Source organism: Perognathus longimembris, chromosome 5, assembly GCF_023159225.1.
Source record: "Perognathus longimembris pacificus isolate PPM17 chromosome 5, ASM2315922v1, whole genome shotgun sequence".
In the NCBI taxonomy this organism is placed as follows: Eukaryota; Metazoa; Chordata; class Mammalia; order Rodentia; family Heteromyidae; genus Perognathus; species Perognathus longimembris.
The window spans coordinates 2957764-2972646 of record NC_063165.1 but is presented as its reverse complement, the minus strand read 5'-3'; the positions used below and the strand labels follow the sequence as shown (position 1 = coordinate 2972646).

The 14883-nt window shown below is 56.1% G+C and overlaps 1 protein-coding gene across 1 annotated transcript in view; it reads left to right on the top strand.

Moving 5' to 3' along the window:
* The window catches only part of Bace2 (beta-secretase 2), a 54780-nt gene that overhangs the window by 26639 nt on the left and 13258 nt on the right, over positions 1-14883 (top strand). Inside the window, exons 5-9 of the mRNA XM_048346559.1 lie at positions 7216-7432; positions 9284-9412; positions 10439-10573; positions 11039-11140; positions 14033-14182. Coding sequence (XP_048202516.1) covers positions 7216-7432; positions 9284-9412; positions 10439-10573; positions 11039-11140; positions 14033-14182 — 733 coding nt within the window. The remainder of the gene's footprint in view (positions 1-7215; positions 7433-9283; positions 9413-10438; positions 10574-11038; positions 11141-14032; positions 14183-14883) is intronic.

Below are 14883 nucleotides of genomic sequence, written 5' to 3'. Positions count from 1 at the left end.
GGTCCCAGAGGCCACGTGGCCTCCTCTAGCTCTCTCTGGAAGCGCCCCGAGACCCGGGGTCGACCCCTCTGGGAACCCGAAGCCGCTCCAAAACCGCGCGCCTTTTGATTTCCCGTCTACCCGATGAAAGCGCCATTTAAGCTCCGCCGGCGCGTGTGCTTTCAGGGTCACGCACGGTCTGTAGTGTGAGGACTTCCACGGCGGATTTTCCGACCGTCAGTCCTTTTCATCTCTTCCTCCCCTCCCCTTCCTCCGCCACCGCGGTTTTGTTCTAGGGATTAAAGGCCAGCCAGCCCTTGCTGGGGGAGGAGGAGAGGCCAGAGGCGCTGGGAGGCGTTTGAAGAGTCCAGGCGATTTCATAAACTCTGGCGACTTGCACGGGAAGCGCACGCTGCCTCGGAGCTCCCTTCTGATGGCGGGGGGGGGGGGGGGCTGGCCCCCCTGTATGCCCGGCTCTTCCTGCTACACGAGGAGAAGGCAGGGCAGCCAGGGCCCAAAGGAGGCCCCCGGGGCCCAGGTCACAGGGCGGGGGGGGGGGTGGGCTGTCCTCAAGGAAGTCAGGCTCCCCTCCGTGTGCTGATAAGCGTTCCTTGGTGATCTTCCCGGATAGGACGCCCGGCCCCTGATTGCTTTGGAACGCAGAGCGTGAACAAGCGCCCAGCCCTCACGGCTATGATCACCAGCGTGTGTACAGAAGCGGGCGGCGTTGTTCTGTGTGTTTGCAAAAGGGGCTGTGTGTGTGTGCGTGTGTGAGCGAGCACCTTCCCTGCCGAGGCCGGTGGTGCCAACAAGTCCTCGGCCTGGCCGGAACCCCGACATCCTGTCCCGGCTCCCGACGGCCTCTTCCTAGGCCAGCGTGCCGGGCCGCCCCACCCCTGTCGATCTGCACCCGGCCTGGGGAGCCGGGGGGGGGGGGTGGAGGAAGTGGCCCCCTCCCTGACATAGTTTATCACACGCTCGCTCCCCTCTTCAGGTCGCTCCGGGACAGGGACAGGCCATGCGTCCACCTAGTGTCTGGTCCGCTCTGCAGAAGGGAGCAAGTTCCCAGCCCCACCCTGGCCTTGCCCTCCAGCCTGCCGGCCATTTCCTTTCTTATCACACCCATCTGTGGACCAAAGATGCAGTCCAGGAAACAGGGACGCAAAAGTCGGGGCACTCTGTGCTGGGGACACTGTGGTGGTGACCTCCCGGTCTCGGGGGGGGGGGGCGGGCAGGAGCGGGATCCCCGGCTTTTCCGATCTGGCTCACTCTGGCGAATGTGGTGCTCACAAGCCAGGTGTGTGTGCGTTTAAGCCTTGGGTTCCCTCTGCCCCTCCAGGAGGGTTTGCTTCTGTGTCGCGTGTGCCTCTGGATTGGTGGGAACCTGGGGGGGGGGGGAGGCGGAGTCCCAGACAGACAGCTAAGTCTCCGCCCTCCCTAATTCCCCAAGAGAATTTACACATCCCTGTCACTTCCTGCCTCCTGGGGATGCTCCTCCATTTCTCCTTGTGAACAAAAAGAGAAATGGCTGCCACACACCACCCAGGTGACAAGGGAAAGTCCCTCGCCCCTCCGGTCGGCTTCACCCGGCTGCTACTCCCTGCTAGGCCAGCACTGCTGAGTGTGTGGTGTGTGTGTGTGTGCGCACGCGTGCGTGCGTGTGTGCACAGGCACGTGCCAACACCAGGGCTTGAACCACTTAAGCCACGGAGATCAAAGTCTCAGGGATTTCCCTGCTCCGGGCTGGCTTTGAACTGTGATCCTCAGATCTCAGACTCCTGAGTAGCTGGGATTCCAGGTGTGAGCCACTGGCGCCCGCCATCACTGTGGAAGTTAAGGAAACCTGTTCTCTCCCTCCCTCTCTCCCTCCTTCCCTCCCCCCCTCTCTCCTTCCCCGTCTCCCAGGTCATCATGGGCTTATAGTCAACGTTGAATTATATGTCAGATGCCTTCGGATGACTTGAGCGTCTGCTAGGGAATCATTTGAACCACCGGAATCAACCAGAAACCCTGAGAATGTTCTCTTGCCTCTGAGTTTTTGACAAAAGTTGTCTTTTGTGAGATGTAGCTTCCTGTCCTGTGATGCTTTGCTATTTTCTTGAGCCTCTGATCTCTCTCAGTTATAATAAGCTCTCTAGTTGGTCCACCAGGCTCTGATTGAAGTTTGCAGCCTTGCTATTTGGATATTCAGGTGTCGTGCTTGCTAAAGCTTTGCACCGCAATTGGAGGTGTAGCTTGAGTTCTTTGACAAGACCTCTTTGACTAATAGAAGGAGACACAGGCTGCTCTGAGTCATTTCTGTCCGTGGGCTCCATCAGAAACCATCTTTTCACTGGGGTCCGTGCCCCAGCAAGTTACCAGACAAAGAGAGGGGAAAGTGGTCGCATTCTTTGGGAAGTTTTAGCGAGGACCTGCTTTAGTATTACAGGGTTCAAGGTTGGAGAAAGGGAGACAAGAGAGAAGCATCCTGCTTCCCCATTCAGAAGAGGAAAGTGAGATTCAAAATGAAGGTTCTTGTCTGGAGCCTTTATGCTTTCTGAGCTGGACCAATTCCTGGCTCACATCTGGTGGGGGAGATGGCGGAGGCTCCCCCAAAACACAGGTGTGATATTCTGGGCCTCCTGTTGTCCTAGCTGTCTGTTCATTCTGTCTACTGGCTTAGGAATGACTCTCAGCTATTTACCATTTCACAGAAGGCCCAGTTCAATAGCCCTTCCCATAGCTCCTAATCTTATAATTAAACATTAAAAAGGAAGTCTTGCGCAAGAAGAGCTTATCTGCTTTTTCAATTTACTTCCTGGTTTTTATTGTTGGCTTTTTTTTTTTTTCAATTTACTTTGGAGTCTGGCCCTTTTGATATTTGTGTGTGTGTGTGTGTGTGTGTGTGTGTGTGTGTGTGTGTGTGTGTATTTCCTTGTTTTCCTGTGTATCTGTGCTACTCTATTTCCCTCCTAAAGGACATTGATCCCTTTTAATCTTAAAATGGTTGCATCCGGACAGTGGTCTGTCTTCTGTAGCTGCTTCTGCTCAGAGTAGACTGTTGAACCTATCTGGAAAAAGGGCAGGAAATTCAGTTGATTTGTGTTCATGATCAAGACCAGAGGAGGGTCAGAATTTAAAAATATCAAGTTACTCTTTAGCTAGAAGACAAGTCGAAGAGCTATTAGGGGCGGGAGAAAGAAAGATAATAAAAATAGAATGTAAACAAGAGATGTTAGTGAAAACCACCCTTTAAAAGTAAAAGGGGGTTTCCTATATGGATAGTTAATAGGCTCTTATAAAGGAATCAAGAAACAGTAAGGGATGCGAAGTCTATGGATCAACGTTCTCGATTGATAGCTGTAGTGAAGCTAGCAACCTAGATCTGTCTGTCTTCTCTTTTAGATGGTAATGAGCCGGCCACTGCTGCCCTTTAGGGACAACGTTTTACTTTAATACTTCGTATCACCTGAAGGGGTGAAGTTGATTTAATATCCTTTCGTGAATCATAGGAATAACATGTTCGCTCTTCAGAGAATTTGGCTGCTTCTGTTTCTGTTGTAGGAACTTAAGAGAAGTAGGTTTTATGACATTGTTAGCCAATAAAATTACCTCCAACCATTTAGCTGGTCTTTTATAGTTTTTTATAGCTGTTTTGTTTTCCAGAGCTGAGGACCAAACTCGGGGCCTTGCCCTCACCAGGCAGGCGCTCTTCTGCTGAGCTAAATCCCCAGCCTTAGCTTGTCTGAAGAGACAGTGTATGCCCTTTGACTCCATTATTGAGAAAACTAAGCTTATATTTCCACCAAAATGTCGTTCCTAGACCCCCAGCTGCGGTGAAGTTCATGAGTGGAATTGGGGAACTGAAATCTCAGCTGGTGATATTTTTGTCATCCCCTGGTACTGGGTCTTGCACTCGGAGCCTCCCACTCTGGCTTGGCTTTTCCTACTCAAGCTTGGTGCTCTACCACTTGACTCATACCTTCCCTCCAGGTTTTTGTTTCTGTTTTGCTAGTTCATTGGAGGGTAAGTATCTTGCAGAGCTGTCCACGCCTGCTGGCTACAAATCTCGATCCTCCGATCTCAGCCTCCTGAGTGCAGGGGCGAGCCCAGACCAGCGCCCAGACCCCGGTGGCTTTTTTCAGGAGATCAGGCTGGATGCATAGCAAATGCCTTCCATTCAGTTGAATAATCTCTCAAGCCCGCTCCTGGTTATCTGTGCCGAAGGGGGCCTGGAGCCTTGAGCATTTGCCCTTGCTGAGGAGAGGAACCAACCACCAGGCTGGGTCTCAGGGACCCCATCCATTCCGCTCTGGTGACTTCTAGTGTCACAGAACAGTCAGAGATGGCCGGCCATCTGATCCAGGGAGATGCTGAACCCGGTAGAATTTAGACCCAAGGACTCCATTCCTTTCATTCCGCTCTCTCACTCTCTCCTTTGGGTAGGTCTCCTCTGCAACTCTCTTCCTCTTCGACGGATTTCACATTTTAGTCCTGCAGTCCCCGAACTCTTTCATTAGAAGCAGAACATTTTGTGAATTTGATTCAAAGTGCTTTTATTGCTATAAGCAGGCTTTTTTTTTTCTCCTGGACCCCCGCATCGCTGATTGATGGCTGTTCCTGAGCTCTCGGAATGGACATTACAGATGAGGAGCCATCCAGTGCTTCTCTCCGTATACCTAATTAATGTGCAGAAAAGGAGAGGGCCAAAGCATTGAGTTCCCATTGAGTGCCCAGACATAAGAGGTTAGGAAATGAAGATGGAGGGTTTTGTTTAATTTAAAGTTCTGCAAGGTACAAGCTAACAACCCATAGAGTTGCTTAGAATTCCTCTCTGAGAATCTACTCTTTGAGGTTTAATAAAAGAAACCCAGAGACGAGGAGCTTAGATTTTTTTTTTCCACTTTGTCTTAGACTGTGTTTTTGACAAGGGTGGCCACTGATTCCAGGTTGCTATTTAAATTAATGAGTCCTAAATGAAAGCTCAGTTCTGTTGTTACACCATCACATGCTAAGAGCTCAGTAGTACATGTGGCTACCATATTTGTGAGCGTCTGTCTACACACGTGCCACTGCGGGGGCTTGAACTCAGGATCTGGGTACTGTCTCTGAGATTCCTTAAGGCTGGAGCTCTACCACTTGAGCCATAACTCCACTTCTGGCTTTTTAGTGGTTAATTGAAGATAAGAGTCTCACACACTTTCCTTGCCTGGGCTGGCTTTGAACTGTGATCCTCAACTCCCAGCCTCCTAAGTAGCTAGAATGACGGGCGTGAGCCACCGGTGGCCGGCGGGTCGTTAAACACATCGATGTTGAACCTATAGTCACGTTAGGACATCATATCAGGGTGGCCAATATAATAAATAGTTTAAAGTAGCATTTTATTGTAGGCCCCCATTTTTCTTTTGACTTGATTTTTTTCCCTGTTATTTAAAATGTTTTAGTAAAACCCCTTTATCATTCATTGCTACAGACTCAATCTATCATTTTTTACTTTTACCACAATTTGCTCAATTGCTTCCTTTTTACTGGACACTTGGGTTGTTTCCAAAGGTTTGCCATTGCAAATAAAAATGTGATGACTGTTCTTGTACTTGAATTTCTGTCCGCTTCCTGCATGCATCTTCAGGATGTGATTCTCAGAAGGACAGCTAATGAGTTAAAGACAGTTGACATTTTCAAAGGCTACTCACTGTGCCAAAAATAAGGACATAAGTAAAAAGTGAAATCATCTCTGACATAACTTCCTGCACAACCGCAAGCACAACCGCACTAGTTCCGAATTCCCGTAGAGACTAACAGATTGGTGTTGATGTGGCACTAGCTTACTATTAAAGTGATGTAAATGCAGGGCCCTGAGTTCAAACCCCAGCACCCCAAGTGTCCACTTGATCATTTGACTATGACCCACGGGTCTGATTCTTTTCTCAGGCGAGGCTGGTTTGAATGTCCAGACGCTGCCAATACTTGTTTCTTGGGTCCCATCCTGTAGCCTAGCAAAGTTTTCAAACTCGCGTAGGTCTAGGAATGACCCCTGAGCAGTTGGCGACCCCGGGGCCTTGACACTTCCTGTCTTTCGTCCAGGATGTTTCTTCTCAGAGAGCTTCAGGTCCCACGCAAGGGGCGGCCCATAAAATCAACCACTTAACCCTCCATGTTACGCACCCACACTTATTCACTGGGGAGTTCTAACTCAGCCCTCACTGCCTGGCGAGTGTGTGTGTGTGTGTGTGTGTGTGTGTGTGTGTGTATACACCTGCCCATACCGGGGCTTGGACTCAGGGCCTGAGCACCATCCCTTAGCTTTTTTTGCTCAAGGCTGGCATTCTACCACTTGAGCCACAGCGCCGCTTCCAGCTTTTCGCTGGTTAGTAGGAGACCGGAGTCTCACAGACTTTTCTAGCTAGACTAGCCTTGAACCACAACCCTCAGGTCTCAGCCTCCTGAGCAGCTAGGATGACAACACGCAGCTCCCCTGCCTGGAATTTTATGAATTCACACGCACGTTCTCCATTCCTAGTGTGCAAAGCCGAGGAGGGCGGGGCTTCACCTGCCTGCTTGCTCGTTGCCTGGCCTTGTCTCTGATAGTGCCCGCGACTCGCCTTCAGAGTGACATTGCTGAGGAACTGAGCTGTGATGTCAGGGCCGGCCGTGGCTCTGAGGAGAAAGGACCTGAGCTCTGGGCTGGGGCGGGGGCGGGGGGGGGGGGGGAGAGCACTTGGCCTTTCCTTGTCACAGGCACCATCTGTGTGAAGGGGAGTCCCGCTTGCTGTCGAGCGGAGACTCCTTCTCAGAGCCCAGTGTTCCCGTCAAGGCAGAGGACCGGCAGGTACCCAGAGCGGGTCGTGTCCTTCACCGGCTACCAGGGATGCGTGATGTCTGTGAGCCACCGGGCTTGGCGTGGCACACGGGGGAGACGAAACGGTTCCACGTTGATAATCCCTTCCAGCAGCCTAGAACTCGCACTGCCCGTCTCCGGAGAGTAGCTGCCATGTCAGCGTGAACACCGCTGGCCAGTCAGACTCGCTCACAGAGACGGTGTCGGGGCAGCTGTACCCCTAGGGCGACCCAGTATCAATTCTTGAGGGCTTATCGCGCATAGCCTCAGGTGCGTGGCTCAACGGCAGCGTGCTTGCTTAGCGTGCACACAGTCCTGGGTTCAATCCCCGGCACTGCAAGGAGACAGAGAATGTGAATTTATGGACAGAATTATTGACGGAGGTTCCCCCCCCCCCCTACCCCCGACTCCTCCGGCAGGTCCAGCACGTACCGCTCCAAGGGCTTTGACGTCACGGTGAAGTATACCCAAGGCAGCTGGACGGGCGTGGTGGGAGAAGACCTGGTCACCATCCCCAAAGGCTTCAACAGTTCCTTTCTTGTCAACATTGCCACCATTTCTGAGTCTGAGAATTTCTTTCTGCCGGGGATTAAGTGGAATGGAATCCTGGGGCTGGCCTACGCCGCGCTGGCCAAGGTAAGGACGGTACCGTGGAGTCCCACAAATCCCGTGACCTGACTGTGAGAAGCTCCCGTGAGAGAGGGGGCTCCGGTTGACAGCCGCTGAGCATCATGGGGTCAGAACAGACCACAGCTGGTACCTATAGCCCTAGCTACTCCGGAGGCTGAGATCTGAAGATCGGGGTTCAAAGCCAGCCCCAGCAGGAAAGTTCATGAGACTCTTATCTCCAAATAGCCACCAAAAAAGTCAAAAGTGGGGCTGTGGCTCAAGTGGTAGAACACCAGCCTCAAGCAAAAAATCTCAGGGACAGTGCCCAGGCCCTGCAGTCAAGGCCTCTGGTCGCACAGATCAAGCAACAAGCAGACCGCCATCCACAGAGACTTCTAGACATTTTTGCAACTGATAGTAAGTGGTGCAATCTTCTTAGAAGATGGGACCTTCACTTTGTTAAGTTTCTTTTTTTGTCTTGTTCATTCTAGTTCTGTAGCTTAAAAGCGTTACCTAGGAATCCAGGTTATACTGATTTGGGAGTTTGCTTAGGAGTGTGGTCTAGCGTAGGACGCAGAGGAAACGCGTGCACAAAGGGCTCTGGTGTCCTTGAAGATGGGACATCTAGAGACACTGAGCCACCAGCAGGAGACAGGCCCTCCCCAGGCTGACACCTGTGACAGATCTTGACCAGGTGTCCCGTCAAGGGGCTGCAGGCCTGCCAAGCCGTGCTGAGCCCGGGAGAAAGGGTAGGGCCTCTCTCTCCCCCTCTCTCAGCAATGCGATCGCTCTCACAAAGCGCGGTCAGAAGGAACCGGGGCTTGCTGATCGTTTGCACTTGGTGTGCAAAAGGCGGTCCCCTCAGCCTGTGGTTAGCTGTGGTGCAAGCAGGGAGCAAGAGATCACACCAGGCACACCTGTACAGATCAGGGGACGCGAGCGTTCCCGCGAGAACACGAGAGCCCTTTGCCGGGACGGGATGAAGAGCTTCTTTGTCCTGGGCAGCGTGGGTGAGCGGGGCGGAGAGCTCACGTTCCTGGGTGCGTGTGGGTGAAATGTCGCGCGTGTGTGTGCCGCTGCTGGGGCAGGGCCGATGAGAAGCCGAAGCGGACGGATGGCCCCTTCTTCTGAGGCTGACAGACCGCGCCTGGCTTCTCGGGAGTCTGTCACGGGTGAAGCCTCTGTGAACAGGAGCCACTCCGGGGGGCTTGGAGGCCGTCCAGACTCTCCGCATGACCGTGTTCTTTCCATCGGAGTAGCTGCGGGATGACTAACAGCTGACTCCACGTGCGCTCCCCGCCGGAGCCAGCCAGCCGACAGACCGTGGGCAGCGGGCTCCGTCTGGAAGGGCGGGGGCCTGGTGGCGTGGGAGGGCCACCTCCTCCCAGACCCCGGGGCGGGGCCCCCGCCGGGCCGGCGTGCTTCCCGCCAAACTGCATCGGAAACCCAGCGGGGGCATCTGACACTACAGGTGTCAGGGGGCGTGTGTGTGTGTGTGTGTGTGTGTGTGTGTGTGTGTGTGTGTGCGCGCACACGTGCCAGTCCTGGGGCTTGAACTCGCGGGCCTCGGTGCCATCCCTGAGCTTCTTCATCCGCCGTGGCTTGCGTTCTACCGTGTGAGCTACAGCTCCATTCCCGGATTGTTTTTTCGGTAGTTCAGTGGAGATCAGAGTCTCCCAGCCTCTCTTGCCCAGCCCACGCCCCACGCCGCACGATGCTGGGAAGCGTGACCGCAGCGTGCCCCGACACAGAGCGGTCGCACGAGGAAGGGCCGGGCGGGGCCTCCGGAGGCCGCCTCGGCCGGGGTTTGTTCAACTGGGAGAACGCTCAGTGGAAAGCCTCTCACCGCCGCTCTCCTTTCTGCCCACCCCCCCGCAGCCATCCAGTTCGCTGGAGACCTTCTTTGATTCCCTGGTGGCCCAAGCGAAGATCCCCGACGTCTTCTCCATGCAGATGTGCGGGGTCGGCTTGCCGGTGGCCGCGTCTGGTACCAACGGAGGTAGTCTTGTGGGTATCTTTCAGTCTTAAAGGGATGAAAAATATATATATCTATATCAGAGTTTGGTGGGGTTACTTCTGTCTCGTTTTCAAAGCCGGTGAGGATGATTAGCTTCACAGTCAGGACCGAACACTGTAGTTTCACAATCCTTGCTACACGATCCTCAAAATGGTCGGTAATGTCATAGGGTATTGTCTTCCCCGATTCTGGTTGCTTCTCCAGAGGTCACCCCGGCTGCCTTTAGCGTCCTTTGAAAGCGACTGGCGACCCGCGGGCAGGGAGGGACCAGCGCGAGCTGAGACCGGTGGGGGTCGTGTGTATCGGACTGAGTACTTGAGAGCAGACAGGTGTACATGTCTGTCCTTCCTCTTCCCCCCCCCCACCCCCAAATGTACACACACACACACACACACACCACATGAAGCAGAGCTGTCAGCGCTGCGGCTGGGTCCCGAGCTTACCCCGGTGAACCCTGCGCTGAGCACGTCACTTAGCGGGGTCAGGAAGAATGCTCAAGAAGTGCCCGTCTGGGCTGGGCGTGGCCCCCCTGGGCTCTGGATGAGCTACAGGTTCAGTAACCTCTTCCTCAGCCACTGACACTCGCTCACATTTTTGTCCCCTTCTGAGGGGACAGGGCAGCCTGGGATATGTCATATGAAACCAGCCTTGCAAGGTGATACTTCCATTATGGAAGCCCTTCCGTTACTTGCTCCTTCTCTGCCCTTCCAGGAGCTAAAGGACGACGAGCCAGCATCATTAGTGATTGTGTTCCATCAAGGGAGTTTCAATGTGGAGAAGCTAGAGTTGGCTGTCGGGTAGAGCAAGGCATAGTCTTTTGTGTGAGCCCCGGAAACTGCCCCCCAGTGTTACCTGAATGGGGGGGTCTCCAGGTACCTGGATTTATTTCAGCACACCACCATGAGGTGGATGTCCTGGTCCCAGTGAAGGCCCCCCTGGGGAACACCAGCTGCTCAGTGGACATGTGATTGCCCGTGGGCTCCTCTTCCTAACACCACGGCGTTTTATCTCCCCAGGTCCTGGGTGGGATTGAACCGAGTTTATATAAAGGAGACATCTGGTATACCCCCATCAAGGAGGAGTGGTACTACCAAATAGAGATCCTGAAACTGGAGATCGGAGGCCAGAGTCTTAACCTGGACTGCCGGGAGGTGCGTGCGTGGTCGCTGTCGTCCGTCCGTCCGTCCGTCCGCCTGCCTGCCTGCCCACGCGGACCCCTGCTTCTGCTTTGCGGCGGGCGTGTGTGCGTGCGTGCAGCCGGCAGCGTGCTCAGAGGGTCGCCGTGCGTGCGGGTGGGCTGTCTACCGAGCAGCGGCCCCCGGGCTTGCACCCCCGGGAGGTTCGGGATGGCTTTCGTGTGTCGTTAGTCGGGAGACAGCGGACCTTCCGCCGTCCCGGGTGACGGAGCGTGGCATCGAGGTGGCGCAGGGCTCTGGCTGGGGACCCCTGGGGACTGGGCCCCGTCCCTCCGTCCCCGGACCCTCGGCTCCCTTATCGGTGGACTCTGTCCCCGCGTGCTGTAGCAGGTGCGCCGCGGGGGCGGGGGGGGGGGCGCGGACGTGGAAGTGGGGTGCACGGGCACTTAAGGTCTCCCTCCCCCCCCCTCCCCACCCCAGTATAACGCGGACAAGGCCATCGTGGACAGCGGCACCACGCTGCTGCGCCTGCCCCAGAAGGTGTTCGATGCCGTGGTGGAAGCCGTGGCCCGCACATCGCTGGTGAGTTCTCCAGGTGTTCTGGAATCTTCCAGCACGCCGGCGTGGCCCCCTCACTGGGAGCAGCACTGAACATTTGTCGCCACTCTGTGAGCGTTTTGACCGTTGTTGTTGTTTTTCTTTCTAAGTGTTGATTATGACGTGCTCTTAGCTCTAGTTGTTTATTTGCAATAAATGCGTTTATTTTCACCTCAGAGGGCCGGGTTTGGAGTGGGCAGAAATTATTATCTCAAATAACAGTTCCACTGGTGTTAGTAGTGTTTGATCTGAGGTAAAAGTAATGGCTCCCGCCCTGTAATCCTAGCCACTCAGGAGGCTGAGATCCGGTTTGAAGCCAGCTTGTGAAAACTCTTACCTCCAACTAATCAACAATAATCCAGAAGGGAAGGTGTAGCTCGAGTGTTAAAGCACCAGCCTTGGGCAGAAAAAGCAAGCCAGAGAGAGGGTGAGGCTCTGAGTTCAAGCCCCAGTACTTCTTCAAGTGCATTTATGGCCTTGGAAACAAACCCATCCCGCCCCACATCAAAGCTTCCTCCAAGCCGGATGTAGCCATTAAACGACCCCTGAGAGGGTTTGGCGTGAAATGGCCCAAACTGGTTTCTGGCCGGCACCTGGCAATCCAGAGCTTCTGTGTGGGTTGCAATCACAGTGCTACTACTGGCGGAGATACCAGACAAGCATTTCTTGTGTCGTGGTGAATGGTTCCAAGGTATCTGGGCACTCTGGTGGCATTGCCAGGGTTTCCTGCCCAAGGCCTGGGTGGTGGTGCCCCAGGGGGCTGGTGGTCTGCTGTTCCCAAAGATGGCCAGATTCAAACAGCGGCTGATGGGGAGATGGTGGGAAGATACGGCTTTGCTGGAGACGGTTGTCAGAAATGAGAAGCAAGAGGGAGCTTTGGACCAAAACCTCAAAAACCCCAAGAGCAACCAGCCCGTCCGCAGCCTGCAGAGCAGAATGACACCAGAGCTCTCTCTGTTCGAGGTCACGGGTCAAAACCAGAGCAGTGACCCGGCTCTTCCGACGCCAGCTCAGCCCCCCGATGCCATACACCGATCCTGTTTGTTGAAATGCCTCCCTCTGGGCTCACTTGCCCAGCCGGTGCCCCGCCAGCGAGCCACGCCTCCGGCCTGACATTTGCTGGTTTACGGCCCCAGGTGTTTTGTACCCGGGCTGGCTTCCGGATCTCAGCCCCCCCGAATGGGTAAGATGACGGGCACGAGCCACCGGCACCCGCCTCGGGCCCGTCTCCCACGTAGTCACGGTGAGTTCTGCAGAACTGGCAGGCGTCGCTGTACACCGAGATGCTCCGCCTTCATCTCCAAGCCTGCGTCAGGACGAAGTGGCCCAAGATGGCTGCGTCTCGGGCAGGGCGCCCCGAGCCCCCTCGGCGTGTGGAAGCCTGTTGTGTTCCTTCTCCCTGCTGGGCTGCTGGAGCCCAGCCCGCCTTCCCCTTCGAATGAAGGAGTGAGCTAGATCCAGGCGCGCTGCCTCACACCTATAACCCCGGCTGCTCGGGAGGCTGAGGTCTAAGGGTCCCACTTCCAAGCCAGCCCGGGCCGGAAAGCCTGGGGAAACTCTTTATTTCCAACTAAGCACCGAAAAACGGGGAGTGGGGACTGTGGCACAAAAGCCCAGCACCCAGGCCTTGAGTTCAAGCCCTAGGATTGTCACACACAGAAAGGAAGGGAGGGAGGGAGGGAGGGAGACAGATGGGAGGGAGAAAGAGCGGGAGGGAGGGACGGACAGGCGGATGGATGGACGGACGGGTGGGCGGGTGGACGGATGGGCGGGGGCAGTGCAGCCCCCATCTGCCCCAGCCGCAGCCACGGCTCCACGGCTTGGACGCAGTCGTGGAGTCCTCCGGGGGAGGCTCCTTGGGATCGTCAGCTAGCTGAGGTTGGACCTGCCCTCCCCACCCCACCCCACCCCCCGGATGTGCAGACCTGAGGGGCGTGGCTTCGGGAGCCACCCTCGGGAGCACCTCCCCATCCCACGGGGCCGGGCGCTGTGCCCGCCTTCCAGCCCCCCTCCCTGGCGGTCCTCTCTGCCCCTCATCTGCGCTGGTGGACCTGCCCTGCGATGCCCAGTTTCCCATCTGTTCCCCCCCCCCCCCCCAGCCGCTCCATGCCAGCATCAGAAGCGTTCCGGAGCCGTCCCGGTGTGGGGGGGAGGGGTGAGAGGCCACGCCTGCGCGTCCCAGGGGGCCGTGCCAGGCTCCTGCCGCCTCCCGGCCCAGCGTTTGGGATCTGCACATCGCCAGCCTCGGGCAGCTCCACTCTGCTGCTTCTGGAAGCATCTGTCCCATTTTCCGCTCCCCTCTGGGGGGAGAGGTCGGACGCCAAGCAGGAGAAGGGCAGGGTGGTGACGCAGGGAGGGCTTGCCACGCGGGGTGGCATCCACGCTGAGGTCTGGAGAGGAGGGAGACGTTGGTAGGAGTGGCAGCACCCACTCCGGGCCACCCCAGGAGGCAGCTACCCCGCCGGGCTCGTTGAATCGGGGCAACAAGAGACCCAGAGTGCCTCCGGGGTTCCTCTCTCTCAAGTGGCCATTGCCCACTACGGAGTGGCGCTGGGGACGGGAGTCCGCCTGTCCGCACTGGGGTGTCCTCGTCTCTTCAGTGCGGGTGTGATGTCACCACCGTCAGGGCCACAGGCTCCCGACGGCCCCCAGTGCCCTGCGGGTAGCAGCCAGTGCTGTGCCCGCCCGTGCCCTGCCTGCCCCCCTCATTCCTCTTCCAGGAGCTCAGCCAGCACGGGAACGAAGCGCCGCTGGCCCCGGTGGGCGCGTGGCCAGGGCCCCGGCGGAGCCCGGCGCTCTTTCCTGTTGTTGTGCCGGACTGGCGGTTGCTGTTCACGAGATCTCCTTGTCGTTTTGGTTTTTTTTTTTTCTGTCTAGATTCCAGAATTCTCAGACGGCTTTTGGACGGGGGCCCAGCTGGCATGCTGGATGAATTCGGAAACCCCGTGGTCCTACTTCCCCAAGATCTCCATCTACCTGCGGGAGGAGAACTCCAGCCAGTCGTTCCGCATCACCATCCTGCCTCAGGTAGGGCCCGGGCACCCAGAGCAGGGGCGACCCCCCCCACCCCCCAGGAGACGCGGGCGGGGAGGGCGGGAGAGGGCGGACAGGCGGGGGAGACGTCCTACGGCGGTAACACCAGTGCCGACGGAGCCTCCTTTGCCCTAAGAACCTACCAGAGTAGCGCGGGGTGTGTCTCCCTGGGCCCCCTGGTCCCAGTTCCCCGTGCGGTTCCTCCGGCCTCGCGCGGCGCTCTCCCTGCCGGCCGCCCTCTCCTTGTCTTCTGTTCCTCTCAATAATTCTCACTTCCTACGATCGGATGCGCCGAGGCGTTAGGCCTCTGTGCTCCTCTCCGGAGAATCTCCTCCCTTGGTCTCACTATGTATGACTGTCTAGAATTCTTCTTTCCTTTTTTTTTTTTCTCTGTGCCACCCCGGGGCTTGAACTCAGGGCATACATAGGCTCTGTCCCTTAGCTTTTATGCTCAAGGCTGGTTCTCTACCACTTGAGCCGTAGCCCCACTTCTGGCTTTTTTGGTGGTTCATTGGAGATAAGAGCCTCACGGACTTTCCTGCCTGGGCTGACCTTGAACTGCAGTCCTCCGATCTCAGCCTCTTGGATTGCTAGGATGACAGGCCGAGCCATTGGTGCCTGGCTTCGTGTTATCATTTAATTACCAATTCCACAGTCCCTGCTTGTCGGTGAACACAAGCCTGACTCCTTGTGGC